This window comes from Natator depressus, chromosome 2, assembly GCF_965152275.1.
Source record: "Natator depressus isolate rNatDep1 chromosome 2, rNatDep2.hap1, whole genome shotgun sequence".
Classification (NCBI taxonomy): domain Eukaryota; kingdom Metazoa; phylum Chordata; order Testudines; family Cheloniidae; genus Natator; species Natator depressus.
This window is the reverse complement of record NC_134235.1, coordinates 246,376,719-246,401,621: the sequence shown is the minus strand read 5'-3', so window position 1 is coordinate 246,401,621 and position 24,903 is coordinate 246,376,719. Positions and strand designations below refer to the sequence as shown.

The following is a 24,903-nucleotide window of genomic DNA, read 5'->3' as shown; positions in this document are numbered from 1 at the left end:
CAGATTTTGGAAGGCACTTCAGATTCTTAAATCTTGGGTCGAGTGCTGTAGCTATCTTTAGAAATTTCACATTGGTATCTTCTTTGCATTTTGTTAAATTTGCAGTGAAAGTGTTCTTAAAACGAACATGTGCTGGGTCATCATCTGAGACTGCTATAACATGAAATATATGGCCGAATGCAGGTAAAACAGAGCAGAGGACAAACAATTCTTCCCCAAGGAGTTCAGTCAAAATTTCATTAATGCTTTATTTTTTTAACGAGTGTCATCAGCATGGAAGCATGTCCTCTGGAACAATCGCTGAAGCATGAAGAGGCACATGAATCTTTAGTGCATCTGGCACGTAAATATCTTGCGACGCCAGCTACAACAGTGCCATGCAATGCCTGTTCTCACTTTCAGGTGACATTGTAATTACGAAATGGGCAGCATTATCTCCTGTAAATGTAAACAAATTTGTTTGTCTTAGCAATTGGCTGAACAAGAAGTAGGACTGAGTGGACTTGTAGGCTCTAAAGTTCTACACTGTTTTGTTTTTGAGTGCCGTTATGTACCAAAAAACCCAACATTTGTACGTTGCACTTTCATGATAAAAAAAAGTGCACTACAGTACTTGTATAAGGTGAATTGAAAAATACGATTTCTTTTATCATTTTTACAGTACAAATATTTCTAATAAAAAATAATATAAAGCGAGCACTATACACTTTGTATTCTGTGTTATAATTGAAATTGATATATTTGAAAATGTAGAAAAACATCCAAAAATATTTAATAAATTTCAATTGGTATTCTATTGTTTAATAGTGCGATACTCGCAATTATTTTATTTTAATTGTGATTATTTTTTTGAGTTAATCGGGTGAGTTAACTGCAATTAATTGACAGCCCTAGTGGCAAGATGTAGAAAATTTTTGCCAGATAAAACCATCTTACTAAGTAAGGGCTTCGATAGTTCCAGGTGGACAATTAATGGACAGTTTTGTGGACATTCTCCTAAGATTTTTAATAGCAAAGGAAACAGAAGCCTGTGCAAAAGGAAGTTAATGAGCTTTTGTCACTGGTTGCCAGTTATTCTTACCTTGCCCGTTTAGAAGAAGGCTGAAGACTTGATTCATTTTGCTTTGGTTTCAGGGGCAATCTCACACCCTGCAATTAGACCACCATACATTTGTGTCTGAAGTAAGCACAAACTTTCTGATTAGCCATCCTAGTTTTTCTGTTTCACAATAAAACATTTAACTCCTATATTTTAAAGCAGCTGTTCTCAACCAGGGCTCTGGGGACCCCTGGGGGGGCCACAAGCAGGTTTCAGGGAGTCTGCCAAGCAGGGCCGGCGTTAGACTCCCTGGGGCCTAGGGCAGAAAGCAAATCTGTGCGGTGCTGAAGCCTGGGGCCCCGAGCCCTACCACTGGGCCTGAAGCTGAAGCTTGAGCAAATCAGCTTTGCGGGGCCCCCTGTGACATGGGGCCTCAGGCAATTGCCCTGCTTGCGACCCCCTAACACCAGCCCTGGCTTTTATATATAGAAAAACAGTTGTTGTGGCACAGGCAGGCTGTGGAGCTTTTATAGCATGTTGGGGGGGGGGGGGGCATCAGAAAGAAAAAGGTTGAGAACCCCTGTTTTAAAGTATATGAAGGCAACTAAATCTACATGTAGATTAAAAATGTGCTAGCACAGGCTACATTTCAACTGGCAACCTAGAAATTGAAGGCTGCATATCCTATTGCTGCCTACTTAGTCAATCAGTCCCTCCATAAATATTGTGGTAAGTACCAAATAGTGCTGGCACACAAGACCATATTCCTAAGTATCTAAAATCCATTTAAAAAACTGGAAGATGGTATCGGGCTTAAGGTCAGGTGTCAGGGATACTTTAGTACTGGTTTTGTCCACTGCTGAGTGCTTGAAAAAAAAAATGGAATTTAAAATATTTTGACAGCTAAAAAAAAAGTTCAAATGAATTAGAGGTTAATCAGCTCTTGCTTACTAAAGAGTATGGTAATAAAACTGACATAACAAATAATCCAGAACAGAAAAGATAGGCAAGTATTTTGTGTGCAATGTGAAATTTTATCTAAATGCCATCTGTTGTACAACTGAACTGTATATTCATTGGTGCAAACTAGAATTAACATAAAATCGAGTCAAACATTGTGAAATTGTTAAAAGCTAGAGAAATGCTAGTCTAAAAGTTTTCAAGATCATAAAATAGGTTAATGTTATTATACATTGACAAAAAAGGAAATTCAGAGTGGAAGTTGTCACTTCAACCTTAATTTTTGTATTTACATTAGTCTAAATAAAATAAAAGAACTTTTACATAGTCTACAGTATGGACTGCAATATCAAGAAAACGTGAGGAAAATGTGGAACAGTCATTCTAAATTTCCTTGCTTTTGACAGTTTACACTACAGTCTTACCACATTTTTTATCAATACAACTTTTTAGAACATAATATTCTTAAATAAGATTAAGGCCAAGATTTTCAAAAGTGACTAATGATTTTGGTTGTCCAACCTGAAACGTATTAAAAGGGGCCTCAGGTTCAGAATGTGCTGAATACTGATCCTCTGAAAACCAGAATCCTTTAAGAGATTTCAAGTGGGCACCCAAAATTGCTTGGATTTTGCGAAATTATTTCTTTTCTTTTTCTGCTGAAGCATGAAAATAAATTAACATGGAGAACATCATCAAATACATCAAGGAGGCTTTTAAAAAAAAATATACTTTTATACTCATCCTGATTTTCACCTACTCTCTCATACATGGATACAACAAAGCCCTAGCAATAACTAGTTGAAAACACAACTGAAAGACTAAGTCAACATACCATTAGTAGCTCTGATGATACCTTCAATGGCACTCTCCAAGCATCTACAAGAGGTGAAGAAAAAACATATAGGACTGTGTGAGTAATTTGTTACAAAAAAAGATATGACATAGTCCAATATGACTGAGTACAATTATAATTTTGTCCAGTAGGCTAATCTCTGTGGTATACAGGATATTGTGAATGGAAATTCCCACTTACCGAGGAGGTTTAAAATTAGATGCTGAGTAGGAGAAAGTGGATCTTGAAGATTGAACACTGTATATCGGCTATGCTGAATCTGCCGTAATGCTTCAAAATTTCCAAGCAATATATCGCAAAGCCACTGTGCGTTTACACATGGTATCCTCCATTCTTTGGCTTTCTCATACTTTAACCCAGTAGGCCTTATTGTGCGGATGAGGGAAGGGGGAAATATTCACATTAGTAAAAAGGTACTTCCTTCAGTAAGTTCTAGAATACCAACATTCTCTTTTCAGCCTACCCTGTGGATATTTTTTATTGGTAGTTGCAGCCAAATACTGTTTTTCCTAAGAGATGTTTTTGCTATACATGTGAGTGGTTGGTGAGCTAGAATTTCTGCCCAGAACAGAAGATCTAAAATGGCTCTAGTTGAAGACCTTTTAACCAATCAGTATTAACCATTTACTTATAAATGGCCTAATAACTGTACCCTCTCTTTAAAAGAAATAACTTTACACTTAATGGCTCAAAAGTTAGCTTTCTAAAGTCAGAAGTAAAAAATTGTAATTACTGGAATATAACAGGACTTAGAAATATAATAAATAAAACTGGGCATCCATACTGCAGTTGTCTGGATCACTCCAGGAAAAAAATAATTAAAACATAAGTGCCTTTATTATGAAATAGCCATAAATGAATAACATAGCAAGGAAGTCACTAACATAATCAAGGATAGTTTTGTAGCTAGACTGGAAACAGGTTCCTGAAGATTTGAATGCTGTTGAAATAAACCACTTACTCTTTACAGATGAGAACTGTGTTGCTGCGACACAGATAGCCTGTGTATTTGGCCCCTGCTAGGTAAGCCATTAATTTGAGATCATCTCTGTCACTATCAACAAATCCGGTCACTGAGATAATCTATTGTAGAAAAGAACGAAAGTTACAAATAATAATAGTAATAATAAATAATAATAATAAAAGAACTAGGCAGTATTTACACAGATGCACACAAAGGTTGCAAATAGATAAGAGATTATTCTTCTCTAGCCTGGTGAACTTGTCAGCGTGTCTCAATGAAATGGAGGTTACTTATTGTAAGTGGAAGTTCTTGGAGAGGAGTGGTCCCTATCTGCATTCCACGTGTGGGTACACATGCACATCGTGCACGTGAGTCCGGAGAGTTTAACAAGCAGTATCCGTTGGACTGCACCTGCACAGTAGGTCTCCTTGTGCTCCTGAGTGAGGGTATAAAAGGCAGTGAGGGTGGATGCCCCCCACCCAGTTCCTCTTCTTATCGCAAATCTAACCAGATCTAAAGCAGAGGGGATGGAGGACAGGTAGTGGCATGCAGATAGGGATCACACATCTCAAAGAACTTCCAGGTACGGTAAGTAACCTCCATTTCTTCTTCGAGTGCTGGCTCCTATGTATATTCCACACGTGAGTGAGTGGCAAGCTGGAAGGGGGTGTGAGGAAGCCAGAAGCAAAGATGCTTTCAATACTGTAGATCCCACTGCTGTATCTGCAACAGAGGCCTGGACTTGTGCATGGTGTCTAGGAAACGTGTATGGAGTTGGCGGCTGTACCTATGTCCTGCATTGGGAGTTCCTGCACAGATCTGATAGTGGTGGCTTGTATTCTTGTGGAGTGGGCTGTGAGCTAGCCTGTAGCATTTGACAATGAAGCCAGAAACCCACTTAGAAATTCTTTGAGAAGATATGGCCTGACTTCAGGATCTCTCTGCAATTGCAATAGAGTGTTTTGGTGACTTTCTGATAGGTTTGGTTCTTTGCAGGCAAAAAGCCAGAGCATGTGGGATGCCAAGGGAGTGAAGTCTCTTCTCTTCAGGAGAAGCATGGGGTTTTCAGAAAAAAAAAAAAAGACATAAGTGAATACACTGGGTGATGTGAAATTGAGAGATAACCATGGGGAGAAATTTAGGCTGGAGGCAAAAGGATACCTCTTCCTTCTGAAAGACCTCTGGGGAGGATCTGCCATGATGGTTCCCAGTTTGCTGACCTTTCTGGCCAAAGTGAGGGCCACTAGAAACACTACTTTCGTGGATAGGTGGGACATGAAGCACATTGCTAAGGATTCCAACGGTGGTCTGGTGAATTTTGACAGCACGAGGTTAAGATCCCATAGCGATATAGGTTTAATAACTGGCAGGAAGGCCTCAATGAGACCTTTCATGAATTGTGTCATAGCTGGGTGGGTAAAAAGAGTGCCCGGCTACTGGAGGGAAGAAGGCACTAATGGCTGCAAGGTGGGCTTATAACAAGCCGATCAAAAGACCAGACTTCTTTAGAGACAGGAGGTAATCTAAAACAATCAGGATGCTTGAAGTGACTGGGTAAGACTGATTGTGCTGTGCAAAGGTGGAGAAATGCTTCCATTTAGCTAAAGAGCAAGTCCTAGTCAAATCTTTTCTACTTTGGGTAAGTGTAGCTTGGACCAGGGGAAGAACAAGAACGTTCTACTTCCAACAGCCATTCAAACACAAGGCCTTGGGGTGGAGCGAGCTCAGGCAGGGGGTCTTTGATTCTGCCCCTGTCCTGCATTAGGAGTTCTGGGAAGGGGTGGAGCTTTACTGGAGGGTGGGCTGACATTGACAGCAGCTCTGGGAACCAAAACTGCACCAGTAGGGTGCTAGGAGAATGACGCTTGCCTTGCTGCACCTCTTTCTCAGGACCTGTGGAAGCAGGGGAATGGGAGGAAAGGCATACATGAAAACGTTCGTCCACAACAACAGGAGAACGTCATCTTGGAAGTCATGGCCTATGGCTCCCCTGAAGCAATATAGGGGAAGGGGTTTTTTGTTTGGGACGCAAAGAGGTCCCAGGAGGTGTGCCCCATTGCATGAATATGTCTGTCAGAATAGGCTGTGGATTTCCTACTTGCAGTCTGCCTAGAAGTACCTGCTGAGGTTGTCTGCTAAGGAGCTGTGAATACCTGGGAGGTATGCTACCTGGATAGGAATGTTGTGCTTGATGGACCAGTTCCAAGCCTGACTGCTTCCAGACAAAGAGGGAGAAATCTTGCTTCTCCGTTTGTTTACGTAGACGAGGCAGTGATATTGTCTGACATCACTTGGATATGGAAGGCACATATAAGTGGGAGGAAGGCCTTGTATATGAGATGGAGTGCCCACAGTTGCAATTATGTTGATGTGTAGCCTGGCCTCCTGTGGGGTCCACGTGTCCCGTCAGTGTGATTGTTCAGGTGGGTGCCCTATCCCAGAAGGGAAACATCTGTTACAATGGTGTCAACAAGAGTGGGAGTAGAGAAGGGGGCTCCCATTCTCACCTTTTCTAGGTTCGACCGCCATATGAAGGAAGCGATGATCCTGGAAGGAATGATCACCTTGGCGTTGATGTGGTCCTTGTTGGGCAAGTAGACTGAATTGAGCTGGGCCTATAGGCATCATAGATGAAGCCTGACAAAGGGTGTCACATGAGTGGTCTCACTGGGATAGGCACATTCTCTCTGTAGTCTTTGGTCTGCAGGATATCAGAGAAATCAGGTTGCACATCATTTGAAATCTTTCTGCAGGGAGGAGGGAAGGCATTTGTAGAAACAGAATCCAGTGTTGCCCCAGTAAAGTTGAGCATCCTCGTGAGGGATAAAATGGACTTTTCTCTGTTCAGACAAATCCCCAGGGATGCAAGAAACTGAATGAGGAATTGTGTAGCTGACCTGACCTCCCATCGAGAGCATCCTACCAGGAGCCAGTCTTCCAGATATGGAAAAACTGTACGGCCCTGAGGTCTCATCTGGGCTGTCACCACAGAGGCTGTAGTAGGGATTCCACTTCCTGTTAAAGAATCACCTCGTAAGAGGGGTCCCTGAGGGGGTACCAGGAAGGGGGTTTGTAAAAACAGAAAGAGAGGAACTTTATAGAGGGTGCCTGATGGATGAGCTTCAAGACCCAACTGTCCGTCATGATTAGCTCTCAACTGTGGGCAAAAAGAGTAAAATGGCCTACAAAAGTGGCAGGAGAAGGGGTATGTGGCACCAGTGATGGTAAGCATGGATCTAGCGTGGATCCTATGAGGGGGCTGAGAATGGGTCACAATCATGGTGGTAGAGAGGGCTGAAAAGCAGAGCCTCTGAGTCTTCTGTTTGCATGGAGACTTGGCAGGACATTGGTAGTAGAAAGCATGAGGAGGGGGAGGCGGTCTTGATTTATAGGTCTGACTGTGGTGCCTTCTCTTTGGAGCTGGTGTGTAGATCCCCAGGAAGTGGAGGGTCGACCTTGAGTCCTTTAACGAATGAAGAGTCTCATCGGTTTCCTCGTCAAAGGGAAGGTCCTGGATAGTATTCTTTTCCCTGGGAAAGACCAAGGATTGCAACCAAAAATCCCTTCTCATAACCATACCAGTGGCTAAATTTCTTGACACTGTATCCACTACATCAACTGCAGTCTGAAGGGCTGTTTTTGCCACTAACTTGCCTGCTTTAGAAGGGAGAGGAATTGGGGTCTGTCTTCAGGGGAAAGTTTGTCCTGAGAGGCTACCAGCCTAGAATAGTTGCTGAAGTTGTACTCAACTAGCAGGCCTGGGAATTGACAATGCAAAATTGCAAGCAGCAGAAGAGAAGACCTTTCTCCCCAGAAGGTAGAGTCTTTTGGAGTCCTTGTCTGATGGGGTGGTCCAAAAGTATTGTGACCTAGTCCTTTCTGTAGCAGCCTATATCACCAGGGAGTTGGGGGTAGAGTGGGAGAACATAAATTCAGCTCCCTTTGCCTGGACAAAATAGCCCCTCTTGGCCCTCTTAGGTGTGGGGGCGCAGAATACTGGAATATGCCAGAACAACCTCACTGGTTCCAATAAGGCTTCGTTAACCAGGAAAGCCAACTTACTTGGGCCCTGAGGCTGCAGAATGTTCAGCTGTTCATAGGCTGCCTCTTCAGCAGGTATAAGGGCTCTACATCAGCATTTCTCCCACTCCCACATGCCGCGGCTGTGGCACTGCAACTGTTCTCTCCTTCCTAGGGCCCTGAAGCTAGACTAGACTAATTTACACCAGGAACACAGCAGGACCCTAGCTGCATGAGAATACGGGGAGCACAAAAGGTAACTTCAAGCTAATTTTGCTCCCTCAATATACTCCCGGCTCAAGTGCAGGACCACAGTAACTGAGATCTGGGACCAATGAGATCGGTTTCTATACTGCAATGAACTGAACAGTACTGACTGACTACTTGATTTCTTGCTGTCTGACCCCTACGAAGTCCTCATCAAACTTTCTTTATTGAGAATGCACTCAAGATTAAAGGAATATTTTAACATCCAAATTAATAGGTTGCTTTTGGCCTTTACAAATCCTGCTTCAGGCATCAATGCAAACATTAAATTCAGCTCATTGAAAAATTTTCCAGCCTTCATTGCCCAGTTAACAGAAAGCATCATCCTAATATAGCTATCTCCTATGCTACATGTCCCTCCTTACTTGAATTCAAAATCTTCTCATAAAAGTTACAGGAACTGAAACTACTGGCTTTGGCCCCAATCATGCAAACATTACTCAGTGACTTCATACACAAATGTCTGAAGGATCAGGACCTGTATGGGGAAAGTTCAATGTCTTGTGGTGGGTTTTGCCGTTAGTGTTAATGAAACTGGTGCAACTAAGACGCCATCCACTGCACTCAAAAAAATATCATTTCTCAACCTTAAGTATCAAAATCCAATCTCTTGAGTTTGTGAATGGTTAGTTATCAGTCAAAGAACAGGTTTCATTATTCTTTTTGGTCCTGCAAATTGGGATTTCCCAATGCTGAGCATTAAGAACGAAAAACATAAAAACTGCTACAGTTGCAAGAACATTAGCATCTATGAAGTTAGAGAAAAGTGATCACAGTCTAGTGGTTAAAGAACAGGGGACCTAGATTCTAATCTTGATTCTTGCTGTGCGATCCTGGACAATTTGCTTAATCTCTGTGCCTTAATTTCTTCATGTGTAAGAGGGAGAACTATTAAAGGGTGTTGTTGTGAGGCTTAAAACTCATTAATGCGTAAAACACTTCGAGATCAATGGATGGTACACACCATAGAAGTGGAAAGTTTTAACTACCACTTGTAAGAACAAGAGAAAATCCTTTATTTACATGTATCTGAAGCCAGTTCCACCACTGGGAAAAGGAGTCCACATTTTACTTCAATTAGGTATTTTCTGGATATGTACTGGATACTTAAATGCTGCCCCAATACAACAAATATTCAATACTCGGTGCAATTAAGCTTTTAAAGAAAATGCTAGTTGTTTTAACTTCGGGTTTTCTTACGTGCTGAGAGCATGGTTTTCCTCCTGGTGGGAATGCCACTGGAAAATGAAGGGCTCGATGTGGTGGTATCATTTTCTTCTTCTTCAAGATGGAGTTCAGCCAGTGTGCTGTGATGCACCTCTTCCTTTCTCTCACAGCCTACCAACACATGTATATACAGTTAGAAGTTGTTACTCTAGCTTTAACTTATATTAAAAACAGTATGCTAGGACACCCATGTAACCCATTAAAAAGGCATGTTTTGCTCTTTTGAGCTCCCAGAGGATATACTTCTTTTCCCCAGCCCTTTAGGTGCCCTCTTTCACACTACATCTCCTTCAGACATACTATGAACACAAGACCTGGGTGTTCCAGAATATACATTTTATTCCTCTTGTAATATTATGGAGGAGCTGGTCAAAGGAAACGGTTACCTATAGTAACTATAGCTCTTTGAGATGTGATGCAGATGTGTACTCTACTTAGGTATGTACACACCCAGAGCACCAGAGCCAGAGAATTTGCCTAGCAGTACTAGTTGGGGGGTGATGCTTGCGCCTCCTGGGTGTAACCCCTCCCCTGGCTCCACGAGGCAGCACCGCCACGACCCTCCTCAGTTCCTTCACACCAAAAATCAAGAGTATAGACTCCAATGCAGAGGGGATGGAGTGGATGTGGAATACACATTTATATCACATCTTGAAGAACCACAGTTACAGTAAGTAACTGTTTCTTCTTTGAGCAGATTCAGGCGTGTATTCCATTTAGGTGACTCACAAGCAGTACCGGCAGTAGGTAGGGCCTGGCATCTACTTAAACAAGGACTGCAGGACTGCTCTAACAAAGTTTGCATCTGCTCTGGATGCCGCAGGAATGGCATAATGGTTGGTAAATGTATGCACAGAAGACCAAGTGGCAAACCTGCAAACATCCAATTCTGAAACGTCACTTAAAAACAACATTGACATAGCCTGTGTCCTCAGAGTGAGCTCGCACCCATTGAGAGGGCATAGCTCGTGTTATTTCATATGCAATCTTCATGCAGAAAGTTATCCACCTGGAGACTGTCTGTGAAAAGACCGCTTGTCCCTTCATCCAGTCTGCATATGACATGAACTGAAAAGGCAAAGTATGAAAGGGTTTAGTCCTCTCCAGATAAAAGGAGAGACAGCGTTTAACATCCAGCGAATGAAGACGCTGGTCCTCCAAGACTGAATGTAGCTTGGGACAGAAGACAGGTAGATACACCGGTTCAAGTGAAATTGAGACACCACTTCAGGTGTGGCCACAAGGTCACTTTGTCTTTAGAGAACTGCATGTAAGGAACGGACACCCCAGGGCCAGAACCAGAGTCAATGGTACGGACACTCGCTAGTTTCTACGCAGTACCACTGAGCGCTCTGAAGAAACTGCTCCATTCTGTATGCTGGGAGTGGCACAGTGCCAGTCCGTACTCTTCTCAGACAAAGAAGAATCTCTATAAAATCTGAAGCAGTCCCGACTGCTCTTATGAGACCTTTTCCTTGGCGAACTCGAGGGGGGCAAATGGCTTCTTCATCTCTTGGGAGAGATGCCAGCCCTAAAGCAGGGAGCGGCATTACTCTCCAAGCCAAAGGGTGACCTCTGATCCAACATGGGCCTCAGTGCTGAAACAGGCCTCAAGGCCTGCTCAAGGAGGTGATGCTTAAAGGAAAGGTCTCTAGCCACCTGAGTCCTTTTAGTGAACAATTTACAAACTGAACACCGCTCCTTGGCGTGACCCTCACCCAAACAGAACAAGCACCTTGTGTGGGGATCACCCCTCCCCCCAACAGATGGGCAGTGTTTGAACCCTGGTGAGGGTATCATCCAAGGCAACTAACTACACTAACTTATTAACACTAAGTAGGATGCTAACTATACAACCATATACAGAGAAAGCTCTCAGTAACAGAGAGGATTGTGATGTGAAACCACGAAGAGCTCTGATTCCAACCCCCACATGTTGAACTGAGGGGTCAGTGCAACCCCATTATTGGTGCTGCTAGGCAAAATTTTCTGGCTCTAGTGAGCCGGTTGCATGCACACCGAAATGGAATACAGTATGTGGCTGCATCTACTCGAAGAAGAACTCTGTAGTTAACGTTTGTGTTCCATTCTTCACTTAAAGAGACAATCTATGAAAAATAGAGCATATCCTCCTCAAACTTACGGCACTTACTATTTGAGTAGACAATGAATTTTCTGAGAATGTACAAGTAAATCTATTAGTTAGCTTATGAATTAAAATACTAAATTAAAAACCAGGTCCCTTGAAAATTTACCATTTGTATCAGTCTTTTCCTTGTCCCATGTGATTTTAATAACGGAACACAGACTCTTCAAACTTTCCACATAAGAAAAATTAATTGAAATCTTATTCATGGATTCTGTTCCTAGACAAAAAGCTATGGTAAGATGCAGTTACGGCTGAGAGTAAGCTAAGGATAACAAATATTACAAGTTATAATTATCCCAAAACCGAAAATTATAAACCCAGGAAATTCAGAGTGGAGGTTACGCTTAAAGGAAATCCAAAACATGTTAAGATAAGAAATGCACAACTGAAGCGCTCGACCATATCCCATAGAGGCACCACACAATAACCATATGTAAGCATTTTACTGTTTGTGGTCCTAGATTGAACTAATTTTAAAGGAACGTTACACTTTATTCATGCTTTTCCTCCCCTTAGGGTACCACAACTAGTTGTTTAAAAATCATTTTTGAATTTTGATTAACCCCCCTTACTATTATTTTATTAATTAATGTGGAAGACCATTTCTTATAAAGCCTATTAAAAGGTGGATTGAGAGAAACAGTGCCAGTATACACTCTGATTTTCTCTTGTAGCCACTGTAGCAAGTATTAGGGTTGTGTGCATTTATTTTTGATTAAAAATAGAATGTAAAATGTATGCGTTTCAATGCAAGTTAGGTGCAGCCCACGTCTCCTGACAAATACGCAACGAAGCCTACAAAGGTTTTACTGGTATAAAATTAGTTGCAATTTATATAATTTAAACATGTATGTGTATTTCAGGATAAATTGGTCTGGATTTTATGTACAAGTACAGTCTAACCGGTAGATTTTTTTTTTTTTTTTTTTTTTTTTTTTAAAACAGTAGTGGAGTTCCAAAAAGGAATATAAGTTTTATACTGTATGGTTCCACTTTATCACTTATTTTCAATTGTATGTACAGATCACATATCTGCTGAAATACTGAACATTGTAGTCTTACTTATAAAACAACTTCCATTTAAAAGGAAAATGGTGAATTAATGAGATCAGATCACAAGTTGTCAGAAAGACAAGCACACAGCAGGTTAAAACAGAAATAATGAAAAAAAATGTAAATATTTAATGTAGAACTACTCTAAAAAATCTATTTTCTAGTCTTAAATTGCAGGGTCTCATAATTTCTCCAATTCTTTGTATTGATACGCCACACTGTGAATCTAATAACTGTGACAGGTTCACATATGCTGTCAACTTCTTTCCCCACTGGAGCTATGAAGTTATTAATACAGTGACAAATCTTGCACTCTTTACTGAGACAAATGCCCAGTAACAGCAATGGAATGTGTTCTGTGTTAGTGAAAACTGAAGAACTTGACCAATAGTGTGTTATTTATTCTGTACAATAAAACCTGCAAACACTGACATACTTCAATGATACTTCAGTACATGAGCATGTGTCAACTTATGTTATTAATTTTGCTTACCTGAACATACATATTACTGACTTGGCTTTCACAGAGAAGATGCGTACATCTGCTTGTAAGTGTAGGGTCCACAGTGCCGCCATGTGCTTGAATGATCTGATAAACCATTAAAACCAAATTTTTAATTAAAATGTTTGTTAATCTAACAAGCCCACAGTTCCAAACAGAGTCCTCTGCTTAACAGACTTCATGTTAGTGGAGTGTTTTTACATCTTAAGTGCTGGCCTCAGTTAAAAAACAGTTGCATACTTGCAAGAAGCAAGAAAGTTTTGCAAACAAAGCCAAGTTCTTTCATACATCAATCCATCAATATGACAAGTGTGTTCTCTTGCTTATTCATCTTTAAAAACCACATTCATTCATAATGATTCAAAAATGCATTACTTGGGAACAGCTTCTCTTTGTATGAATTTAAAAACTACAGTTAACTGTTCCGTAATTGGTGTTCTTCGAGATGTGTTGCTCGTGTCCATTCCATATTAGGTGCTCGCCACATGCACCGGAAGTTTTTCCCTCAGTGCTATCTGTAGAGGACCAGCTTCAGTACCCTCTGGAGCGGTGCGCACAAGTCACAGTATAAAGGGCACCACCGGCTCCCCCCACACTCAATTCCTTCTTGCTGGAAACTCAGACACTGGGGAAGGAGGGTGGACCATGGAATGGACTTGAGCAACACCTCGAAGACCACCAGTTATGGAACAGGTAACTGTCTTTTCTTCTTCAAGTGCTTGCTTATGTCCATTCCATTCTAGGTGACTCCCAAGCAGTACCAACGAAGGCATGTAGGAGTTCATGGACGTGTAGACTGCAACAGAGCTCTGCTGAACCCAGTGTCATCTCTGGCCTGCTGAGTGATGGCATAATGTGCCATGAATGTGTGAACCGAAGACCACACTGCGGCTCTGCAAATGTCCTGGATGGGAATGTGCGCCAGGAAGGTGGCAGAGGATGCCTGGTCTTTGGCCGAATGGGCCCTCATGATTGGTGGTGGTAGGACCCGTGCCAGCTCATAACACAACGGTGGGCAACCTGCAACCCACATGCAGCTCATCAGGGTAAACCACTGGCGGGCCGCAAGACAGTTTGTTTACACTGACCGTCCGCAGGCACGGCTGCCCGTAGCTCTCAGTGGCAGCGGTTTGCCATTCCTGGCCAATGGGAGCTGCGGGAAGAGTTGTGGGCTGGCCACCACTTCCTGCAGCTCCCATTGGCCGGGAACAGTGAACTGCTGCCACTGAGAGCTGCGGACGGTCAGTGTAAACAAACTTTCTAGCGGCCAGCCAGTGGATTACCCTGACGAGCTGCGTGCAGCCCGCGGGCCACAACTTGCCCACCACTGTTGTAACAGGACCGGATACAGGAGATGATCCTGTTGGAAATCCTCTGCGAGGACACCAGAAGGCCCTTCATTCTGTCCGCTGTCGTGATGAAGAGCTGGGTCGACCTGTGGAAGGGCTTGGTACGCTCCAGGTAAAACCCCAAGGCACATCTGCAGCCTCCTTTCCTCACTAGGGGCGTGTGGCTTGGGACAAAACACCGGGAGGAAGATCTGCTGGTTGACATAGAAGGAAGACACCACTTTCGGCAGAAAGGCCGGATGGGGTCACAGATTAACTCTGTCCGCCGTATACGGTGGCTCCGATGTCAGGGCTTTCATTTCTGACACTCGTCTCGCTGATGTTATCGCCACAAGGAAACACCTTCCATGACAGGTGGGAAAGGGAGCAGGAGCCCATAGACTCAAAGAACAGACCAATGAGCCTAGAAAGAACCAAGCTAAGATCCCACGGTAGCACAGGAGCCCAGACTGGCAGGAAGAGCCTCTCGAGGCCTCTCAGAAATCTGATTGACACGTAGTGCGAGAACACCATCTGACCTTGGATAGGTGGGTGGAAAAAGGAGATGGCCGCAAGATGCGCCATGATGGAAGAGAGGGCCAGTCCCTGGTTCTTAAGATGAAGCAGGTAATGTAAGACAGATTGTAAGGAGGAGCACGACAGAGACAGGTTATGCTCAGGCGCCCAGTGGGAGAACCTCGTCCATTTGGTCAGGTAGGTTGCTCTGGTGGAAGGCGTCCTGCTTTCCAGGAGGAGTTTCTGGACCTCATCAGAGCAGGCCTGCTCCTCAGTGTTCAACCATCCAGCATCCATGCCGTGAGGTGGAGGGAGGTGAGGTTGGGATGGAGAAGGTGCCCATGATCTTGCGAAATCAGACACGGTCGGTCAGGAAGGGGCTAGGGAGTGGTTGCTGCTGGGTTCATCAGTGTGCTGAACCAATGTTGGCGTGGCCACGCCATGATGACTGATCATGATGACTTGGGCCTTGTCTCTCTTGATCTTTTGACAGGACTCTGCTAATGAGCAGGATCGGTGGGAATCCATACATCAGACCCCCCAGCCCCCGCCCTCCAACCATGACAGGAGGAAGGCGTCGGAGAGAGAGCCCTTGCCCAGACCCTGCAGGGAACAGAATTGATGACATTTTTTGTTCTGTCTGGTGACGAACAGGTCCACTTGCAGAGTTCCCCACCTCTGGAAGAACATTTGGGCTACCTCCGGATGCAGCAACCATTTGTGGGGAGAGAAAAAAGACCTGCTGAAGTGATCTGGTCACGTTGGGGAGGTGACAGGCCTCCAGGTGCATCACATGCTTGATGCAGAAATCCCACAGTCAGAGAAGCCTCTTGACAGAGCTGACTAGCATACTCCCCCTTGTCTGTTGATGTAAAACATCGAGGCCGTATTGTGGGTCAATACTCTCACCACCTTGCCTGACAGATGTGTCAGGAAGACCCCACAGGCCAAATGTACCACTCTGAGCTCCATGATGTTTATGTGCAACATCATCTCCTCCGGGGACCATGTCCCTTGGGTCTGTAGCTCGCCTAGATGCGCTCCTCAACCGATGTCCGAAGCATCCGATATCAGTTCGACAGAGCGGAGCAGGCTGTCGAACGGAACTCCTTCCAGGACTGCCTTGGGATTGGTCCATCATTGCAGGGAGGTTAAGTATCACTGGTGGGACAGTAACAACCTTGTCCAGGTGATCTTTGGACTGGAAATAGACTGTCACCAGCCACTGCTCCAAGGGTTGCATTCTGAGCCTTACATGGTGGACAACATATGTACATGCTGCCATGTGGCCCAGCACATGCAGACATACCCGGGCTGTGGTTAGAGGGAACGCAGAGACCCCCCGCGATGAGGTCCAACATCGTCTGGAACCTCTCCTGCAGCAGGAAAGCTCTGGTGCAGGTGGAGTCAAGCACCGCTCCAATTACCTCTATCCTTTGCATCGGAACTAACATTGACTTTGACTTCTTGTCATTCACCAATAGGCCCATGGACTGGCATGTGACCTGTAGCATCGCAATGTCCCTTTGGACTGGAGACCTGGAGCGGCCTTTGACCAGACAGTCATCGAGATATGGGTATATTTGAATACCCCGATGCCGGAGGTAAACTGCTACAACCAACATGCACCTGGTAAACATCCTCGGTGCTGTTGCTAGGCCAAAAGGGAGAACGGCAAACTGGTAGTGGTCCAATCCCACTGTGAAGCACAGGAAGCTTCTGTGTCCTTGGAAGATCACAATATGAAAGTATGCATCCTTCAAGTCAAGGGCAGCATACCAGTCTCCCTGATCCAGGGAGGGGACGATGGAGGCCAGGGAGACCATGCAGAACTTCAACTTCCTTAGGTATTTGTTGAGGTCTCGCAGGTCCAAGATGGGTCTTAGAAAGTACCACGAACAGAATCCCTTGTTCCTGTACTCGCGAGGAACTTCTTCCACCACTCCCAGCTGCAGCAGGCCCTTCACCTCCTATGTGGAGAGACTTTCATGAGAAGCGTCCCTGAAGAGCGACAGGGAAGGGATTGGGGGTGGGGAAGAAACTGGAGGGTATAGCCCTGGGCCTCTGCGTTGAGGACCCAGCGGTCTGAAGTTATCACGGTCCATGCAGGGAGAAAAAAAGAAAGGCGGTTGCAGAAACATAGGGAGGATGGATTTGGGGTACAGTCTGGTAGGTCGCCCTCAGACGCACCCTCAAAAAGCCTGCTTGCCACCCTGCCTGTTGTGGTAGGCGCCCAATTGCGTAGAGGGCGGAGGTTGGTGGCTCTGGAGACGTTTGTGGCCTCTGCTCTTCTCATGAGCTATCTCCTGCCTGGGTTGGCTCCTTTGGCCCTGGGGTATTGCAGCTTGAACCGCTTATGGGCTGGACCTGGGATGTAGAGCCCTAGGATTTTCAATGTAGCACAGGAGTCCTTCAACCTATGTAATTTATTGTCTGTCTACTCATCAAACAGCGCTTGGCCATCAAAGGGAAGGTCCTGTATGGACTGCTGGGCCTCCGTCAACAAACCCAAGAGAAGGAGCCAGGAAGCCCTACACATGGAGATGGCTGAGGCCATGGTGCGTGCCGTGGAGTCCGCCACGTCCGAGGCTGCTTGCAGTGCTGCTCTGGCTACAGCCTTGCCCTCATCGAGAATCGCCCGGAACTCCTTCCTGGTGTCCTCGGGAAGCGAATCCTCAAACTTGGCCATGGCTTGCCACATATTGAAGTCATAACAGCCAAGGAGGGCTTGGTGGTTGGCCACCCTCAAATGGAGGATGAAAAAACTTTGCGTCCGAACAAATCTAGCCTCTTTGAGTCTTTATTCTTAGGAGTAGCTCCTGGTTGGCCTTGTCTCTCCCGCTCATTAACGGTCACTACTACCAGGAAGCTTGGGGCCGGGTCGGTATATAAGGACTCATGATCCTTAGCCAGCACAAAGTACTTCCTTTCTGCCTTCTTGGAGATGTGGGGCAGGGATGAGGGGGTCTGCCACAGGGCATTTGTGATCTTAGACACCCCTTCATGGAGGGGCAGAGGCACCCTGGCCAGTGCAGTTGAGCAGAGGACATCGAATAGGGAGTCCAACAGTTCCTCCAGCTCCTCCGCCCGGAGCCCCAAGTTAGAAGCAACTCTTTTCAACAGTTCTTGATGAGCCTTAGCATCATCCTGAGGAACAGGGTGAGGGGCCCCCGCAATTGCCTCAACAGGCGAAGATGAGGAGGAAGCTGGTGCCATGGGGTCTGCGTGAGACTGAGGGGTTCCCTCTTCAGGAATGGCTGACTCTGGGGGAGGGCGGGATACCGAGGCTGATGGTTTGTTCGAGGCTCCCGCCACCGCCCTGAGCCCTTGTGAAGGCTGGGTAAAGCCCCATGGGTTACATGGGTACCAGGCAGCTGGCCACTGGCTCTGGGGTAGTTGGCGGTACCGCCGATGTTGAGGGGACCCCTGGTATTGGGTTTTGGTCCACCAGCAACGACTCCCGTCCGGTGCTGGAGCTCAAGGCCGAGTGGTTGCTCTCAGGTGACCACGAGCGAGTAGATCGGTGATTCCGATCGCTGTGGTGCCAATCGCTGTGACTGGAAGGGAAGCTCTCCACTCGGGACGAGTCTGTTCTGTGGGTCCTCAGAGACCAGTGATGTTCAGCGAATCAGCGACGGCATTCCAGCGATCTAAGCCTCATGCTGCTCAACCAGTACCAAGATCTGGAGCGGGACCGGGAGCTGCATTGGGTCAGTCTCCAGGAAGACCTTCCTCCCAACCTAGGGGATCTGTGTTGCAAGGACGCGTACCGACAACCTCACTCCTGTGACAGACTGTCTTGGGCCCGTGACCAGAGACGAGCCATGGGTGAAGCACTGGGCGGATTTCTATAGATCTGTGCCAGGTCACCGGCGAGGTGCCTCTTGAGTCCTGCAGGCGGTGCCGTCAGTCTGGACACTGACGAGGGCTTTGCCGAGCTTGCCTCTCTGCCTTCAAGGCCTGGTGGTTCCGTCTCCCACGATGGGGAGTAGTGCCGCTGAGTCAGGGAGTTATAGAAAGGACCCAAAGCAGGTTTACCCTTAGACCGGGGTACTGCTGTAGCCGGTGTGGGCGGCACCAGTAGCACCAGGATATCCTGTGCTGCCTGCAGGGCCTCGGGCATCGACAGGATCTCTAACTGACAAAGGCCCTCATCACTGTCCAGAGTGGCAGGCATGGGTCGGGCGGGCTGGACCGCTCAACCTGAGCTGGGGCCCAACTCCTGGTAGGAGGTATTAAGTCGCCCTCCTCGGGCCTTGGCTCCCCTCTTACCCTCTCCTTCCCCTTGTGGGACGTAGGAGATCTTCCTCTCCCAGTCTTCTTTTGCTGGGGAGGGGGATTAGCGCTGGTCCTTCGACGGCGCCGGTGGGGAGCTCTGCACCGACACTGTGGTGCTCGGGGCAGAGTCGGACCTCGACTGCTCTGGTGCCAGAGTTAGAGCCGACTCCATTAGGAGCACTTTGAGATGGATGTCTCTCTTCTTCTTAGTCGGAGGTTTGAAGGACTTGCAGATATGGCACTTGTCACTGATACGCGACTTGCTGAGACACCTTAAACAACTATTATGCAGATCACTGATGGGCATTGGTTTCTTGCAGCGATCGCAGGGCTTAAGCCTGGGGACCGAACCTAGACTAACTCCCATTCAGGACTAACCAAGTAAATCACTCTAACACTAACACAGTATGGGAAACTTAACTATGCACAACTATTTTACAAGAAAAGTTTGAAACACTGAACGAAGTGAAAAAAGCTAGCCGAAGCCGCAGACGTTACAGAACCGTCACTGGTGACAAGAAGGAACTGAGGGTGGGGGGAGCTGGCGGCGTCCCTGATACCGCAGCAGGTGCACACCACTCCAGAGGCTGCCAGAGCTGGTCCCCTACGGAAACCATGGAGGGAAAAAACTTCTGACACCAGTGCATGTGGCGAGCACACATACCTAATATGGAATGGACATGAGCAAGCACTCAAAAGAAGAACTATTAGTATTTGAATGAAAGGGAAGAAACGGACTATAGTTTACACTTTTTCGCTGAACGACAAAAGATGCATTCTCATCTTTAGAAGTATTAGAAAAACAAATATGTAATAACTATTAGTACTCTTTAAAAAACTGAAAAGGGCTTAGCTATAAAATTAGCTCACAAAATCATGCATTCAGCCTGGATAGTAAACACAAAGTCCATACAGAACATTCACTGTTAACTGTATTTTATTATGCAAAATTCGATGTGGATGATCTTGGTAACTTTGTCTACAACCTGTCCAGCAGAAGCTCCGAGAAGATCAGCCTCCTCTCAATTAGAAAAGAACAGGGTTAGGTTTTGCCAATATTTATTCATCAGCAAAGGTGAAAATACATCACTCTCCCATCTCATTCACCTCCACCAGATGTGTGCTTCACAGCCTACTTAGGCCCATTTAACAGCTGAAGTTATTATGTGTGCACAACTTGCCAGAAAATGCTAAATAGTGCTGCCAATAGCAGCGTTAACTAAGCCATATTGCATATGTAGCATTTTCTATTCCTGTTTTGTCTGGTTAACTCTGTAGTTTAATATTACTGTTTATGTCATAAATTATATAACAAAACATCTGGAATGTGTAACACAATGTCTGTAGTGTTTTAATACCACAATACTTGCAATCTTTGCATTATAATGATTTTACTTTATCAATCATATTACATTAATTTGGTTCTTTTGAATACGGTGGAATCTTACCCGTTTCCAGGTTGCTAACAGCTGTTTGTCGGACATCTGTTCTGGATAATCAGCAATTGCAAAAACACAGCCCAACAGGAAATATTCTTCTGGAACTAGAACAGTTTGCAGATGAAAGAATAGCAAATTGTAAACTAAAGCAGTTTGGAGGCTACCATTTCAGACCACATTTGTTATATTAAAATTTCCCACTATCAGCTATGGAATAAATGAAATTTGAACTTTCTTTCTTTTTAAAGAATTTAATGCTCAAAGGTTCTAGAATTGGACACCCCAGACACTGAAGTCCTGCTTATCAACAATTCAGCTCAAGAAGTGTATTTTCCCCCAATGTGAAATGAAAACTACGTCAACCAAGAATTATATGCTGTTAATTTCACATAAACCACCACCAGTCAGATGGAAAAACTTTTCAGCTGATACCAAGACGGGCAGGAGCTGAAACAGAAATCTAGAAGTGAATGGTAATAGAATATCAATTTCTCTCATGAGCCATCTAGTTTCCCCAGCCTTTTGAATATTCTTCCTCAACCTCTCTTTTTGAAAATTTCCCTCCCTGCCTCTCAAAAAATAAAATTGTGTTTTGCTTTTATATGTACAGTACACATGGACTAACACTGTAGTCACAGAACAATATATGCATTTAGATGGGAGTGGTGAACCCCCCCCCGAAAATAAAAATATCTCAATGCGTTCACCTTTCATTGAGTACTGGATAGTCTCTAGTTATTATTATGTGTTTATAGTAGATTATATTTTTGATCAAGAACAAAATTTTAACCCAACAAACATTTCATATGACTGGCCACCACTTTCAGGATTATAAATCAATCATTACTAACTCTCCAGGGCTGGATCATGTCCGAACAGCTGCTGCTGCTGCAGCTGTGGCTGCTGTGGCGGCTGGTGATGATGATGTAGTTGCTGGGTGGGCACCTGATGTTGGAGTGGCTGAGATGTTTGAGTCAAATGTTGCGGCGCTTGAGTTTGCAGTTGCTGCTGTTGATGTTGCTGATGTAATCGCTGTAAATGCTGCTGCTGCAACTGCTGTTGCTGAATTTGCTGCTGCTGTTGCTGCTGCAGTTGTTGCTGTTGAATGTTCTGCTGCTGTATTTGCTGTAACTGCTGCTGCTGCAGCTGTTGTTGCTGTAACTGATGCAACTGCTGTTGCAAGGCATGCTGCTGTTGGAATTGCAGCTGTTGCTGAGGACGGTGAAGTTGTTGCTGAGGATGTAGCTGTTGCTGTGGAAACTGTAGCTGCTGTGCAAACTGGTGTTGCTGATGGACTTGCTGTTGCTGTTGTGAAAACTGATGAGGCTGTTGCTGTGGGAAAGGTTGTTGAGGAATCTGTGGTGGTTGCTGCTGCTGCTGCTGCTGCAACTGCATGAGTTGTTGAGGTTGAAGGTGTAAAAGAGGGTGGTGCTGTTGCTGCTGTGTTTGATGCTGTTGTTGTAATAAATGTGTTTCTGGAGTTAATTTCACTTGGCTAAACAACACGGCGTTTGTATGTCCCTGTTGGCTATGGTTTACTTGTTGTTCTAAACTTTTTGTAGGTGCTGAAAGGGATTGCAAGATCTAGAAAACAAAGATTAATGTTGTGACCTTTCAGATATAAAAATATAAACAACAAATTTGAAAAATATTTAGCTTTTAAAACAATGAATATAATATGCCTATGTTTTACATACCTTTCAAAGTAAACAAAATCCTTCATTTGTGTGTGTTATTATATCATCACTATTAGAGCATTCAAAAATGGAAAGAGCATATTTAAAGGAATAATTGCACTACAAATGGAATAGCTAAACTGTAAAGAAAACATGAAAGTGGAAATAACTCCAAAAATCTGTGCAGAAAGTCCCAACTGTCTAGGTTGTTTGGGAAGGGGAATTCAGCACAGGCCACCTTTTTCCCTCCAAAAATCTTTTTGTGGGCATCCCAAAATGGATCATGCTGTAACAGCACAAACGCTAGCAGTCGCAATGCAGTCAAAGGAAGTTGTGATGTTATGAAACTATCTATTCTGATATGGCCTTTACAAAAAAGTTTAAAAGTTGCTAAAATATGAGGGGGATTTCTTTTTAAACTTAGTCTGTCTATGTTAATGGCAACAGTCATACTTCTGGGGCTTAATTTTCATTTTGTACTTTGCAGTTCACAATTAAGAAAGATTGCCTCACACTTAACAGAAGCTCAGATACCTTTTTTTAACAAAATTAAATATATATGGTACTCGATAACAGAAAAACTATGCAAACTGTCAATAATACCAAAATGTGTACTAAAACAGCAGATACTTTTCTAACATTAATAATCAGCTTCAAAAAGCCACAGAAAGATACAGTAGTCTCCATGAACTACTAATCTACAAATTTCATAAAAGTCTTTCAAAACATGAAATATTCATGAAGAGGAATCTAGAAGTTATACTGAAACAATCAAAACTGGTTTATTGGACTACTTCACTACACAAAATCTGAATTTACTGAAGAAAAAAGACTAAAATAAATTGTATTTAAAGATGGCAAATTAAGATGATAAACTATCCTGTTCCCCCGGCTTTCTTGTTAAAAAAAAAAAAAAAAAAAAAAAAAAAAAAAGGAAGGTCAGGAAGCCCACTTTCATTTTTGTTTAATACATTTTCACTTTTGGCACTTCTGTAACTTCAGTCTTCCCATATAATAGTAGACAGAAATGCCTTCTGTGCTGGCGCCAGCCATCTTACTCAATGCAGCACAGTTTATGAGGGCCAGCAACCATCACAGTACCCACAAGCCAAAAGCAAACATCCCTTGTTAAAAGAGATGCCACTACCCAGGGCCGGTACTTCATTTGGCGTCAGGACTGATCAGCAGGCACTGCAGAGCTGCCCATAAGAGACAGTTATGTGGGCCTATCACTTCAAGATTCTGAACATATCAACAGATAATGAATTAAATTAATGAATTTTGTCCTCCCAAATTCCCTGTTAGATACAAAAACACAATTACCCCATTTTACAGATGGGAAACTGAAACATAGAGGAATTAAATAATTGTCTCACGGATGCATGGGAAGCTTGTGCCAGAACCAAGCACTGAACCTAAATCTCCCGAGCCCCAGTTTTGTGTCTTAAGCACAGAACCATCCTTCTTTCTAGAAGCAAATCCTTTTGAGATGACCTCCTGCACAAAGTCTTTACTACAGTAAATTTTATTATAAACATTTTTAAAAAAAATCTCTGAGATTGTACAGGATGCAGCGGGAAGAGGGAAAACAAGAATTCTAGTGGAAGGGAAATTAAAAGCACAGCCAGCATTAGATTTTCCGTTTCAAATCAAACAGAAAAACACAGTAAATCTTAAAGGTCTGATCCTCCTGTCTTACATAAGATCCCCATTAATATCAATGGTAGTTTTTGCATAAGGGCTGCATAACTGGTCCCAGTTATGAAACACATATCAGCAACATCAGTTAAAATCTGACATAGACAGACACATTGGTTAAAATGAAAGCTTAAGTGAAATTCGCATTAGTTATATTTGGTTGTTCTACTGCTGCAAAAGAGGGAAAAAACATCTATTTTAAAAGTTGCTTAGTGTCTTCAAAGGCCAAATTATTAAAAAGACCTGCTTGTACATGCACTGTTGTGTATGCATGTGCAACTGAAAGCCAGATACTGGCACAAGCAGAAAGCTAAGGAGACACCTAGTGATCTACACACACGTGTCTGATTTACTCAAGCAATCAACAGTTAAGCATGCACAAAAACTTAGGACTGCAACTTTGTGTGTGCATCTCATGCCTCTTCAAATATCATATATAGGTCTAATTTACCTTTGCAAATAAAAACAATTGAGAATTTAGCACGTCATTCCATTTTTCATTTTGTCTGATAGTGCGTAGGCAATGTTATGTGGTATGCACTGCTCTGCCCACCAATGGAAAGGCTGTCAGACATCGTAGGCCCCTTCTGATTCCATCTTAAAAGGAGAAGATGGGGCTAGGACAGCGGTCCTCAATCAGGGGTACCTGTACACCTGGGGGTACGCAGAGGTCTTCCAGAGGGTACATCAACTCATCTAAATCAGTGTTTCTCAACCTGGGGGGGCTGCAACCCCCCTAAGGGTTGCGGGACACATTTAAACAGGTGGCAAGTACAGGGCTGGCATTAGGGCGTGGCAAGCAGGGCAACTGCCTGCAGCCCCACACCACAGGGGGCCCCACGAAGTCACATGCTTCGGCCCAAGACTGCAGGGCTCGGACTTCAGCCCCACACAGCGGGGCTTGGGCTTCAGGGGTACGGTAGTTTGGAAA

At 44.2% G+C, this 24,903-nt stretch overlaps 1 protein-coding gene across 3 annotated transcripts in view; it reads right to left on the bottom strand.

Annotated features, from left to right (window-relative positions):
• The window catches only part of PAXIP1 (PAX interacting protein 1), a 125,013-nt gene that overhangs the window by 25,643 nt on the left and 74,467 nt on the right, over positions 1–24,903 (bottom strand). For all 3 annotated transcript variants that reach the window (XM_074946288.1, XM_074946287.1, XM_074946289.1), the window contains exons 7-14: positions 21,450–22,182; positions 20,608–20,702; positions 13,029–13,124; positions 9,307–9,444; positions 3,817–3,938; positions 3,036–3,220; positions 2,835–2,878; positions 1,082–1,149 (exon numbers count right to left, since the gene is read on the bottom strand). In XM_074946288.1, coding sequence (XP_074802389.1) covers positions 1,082–1,149; positions 2,835–2,878; positions 3,036–3,220; positions 3,817–3,938; positions 9,307–9,444; positions 13,029–13,124; positions 20,608–20,702; positions 21,450–22,182 — 1,481 coding nt within the window. The remainder of the gene's footprint in view (positions 1–1,081; positions 1,150–2,834; positions 2,879–3,035; positions 3,221–3,816; positions 3,939–9,306; positions 9,445–13,028; positions 13,125–20,607; positions 20,703–21,449; positions 22,183–24,903) is intronic.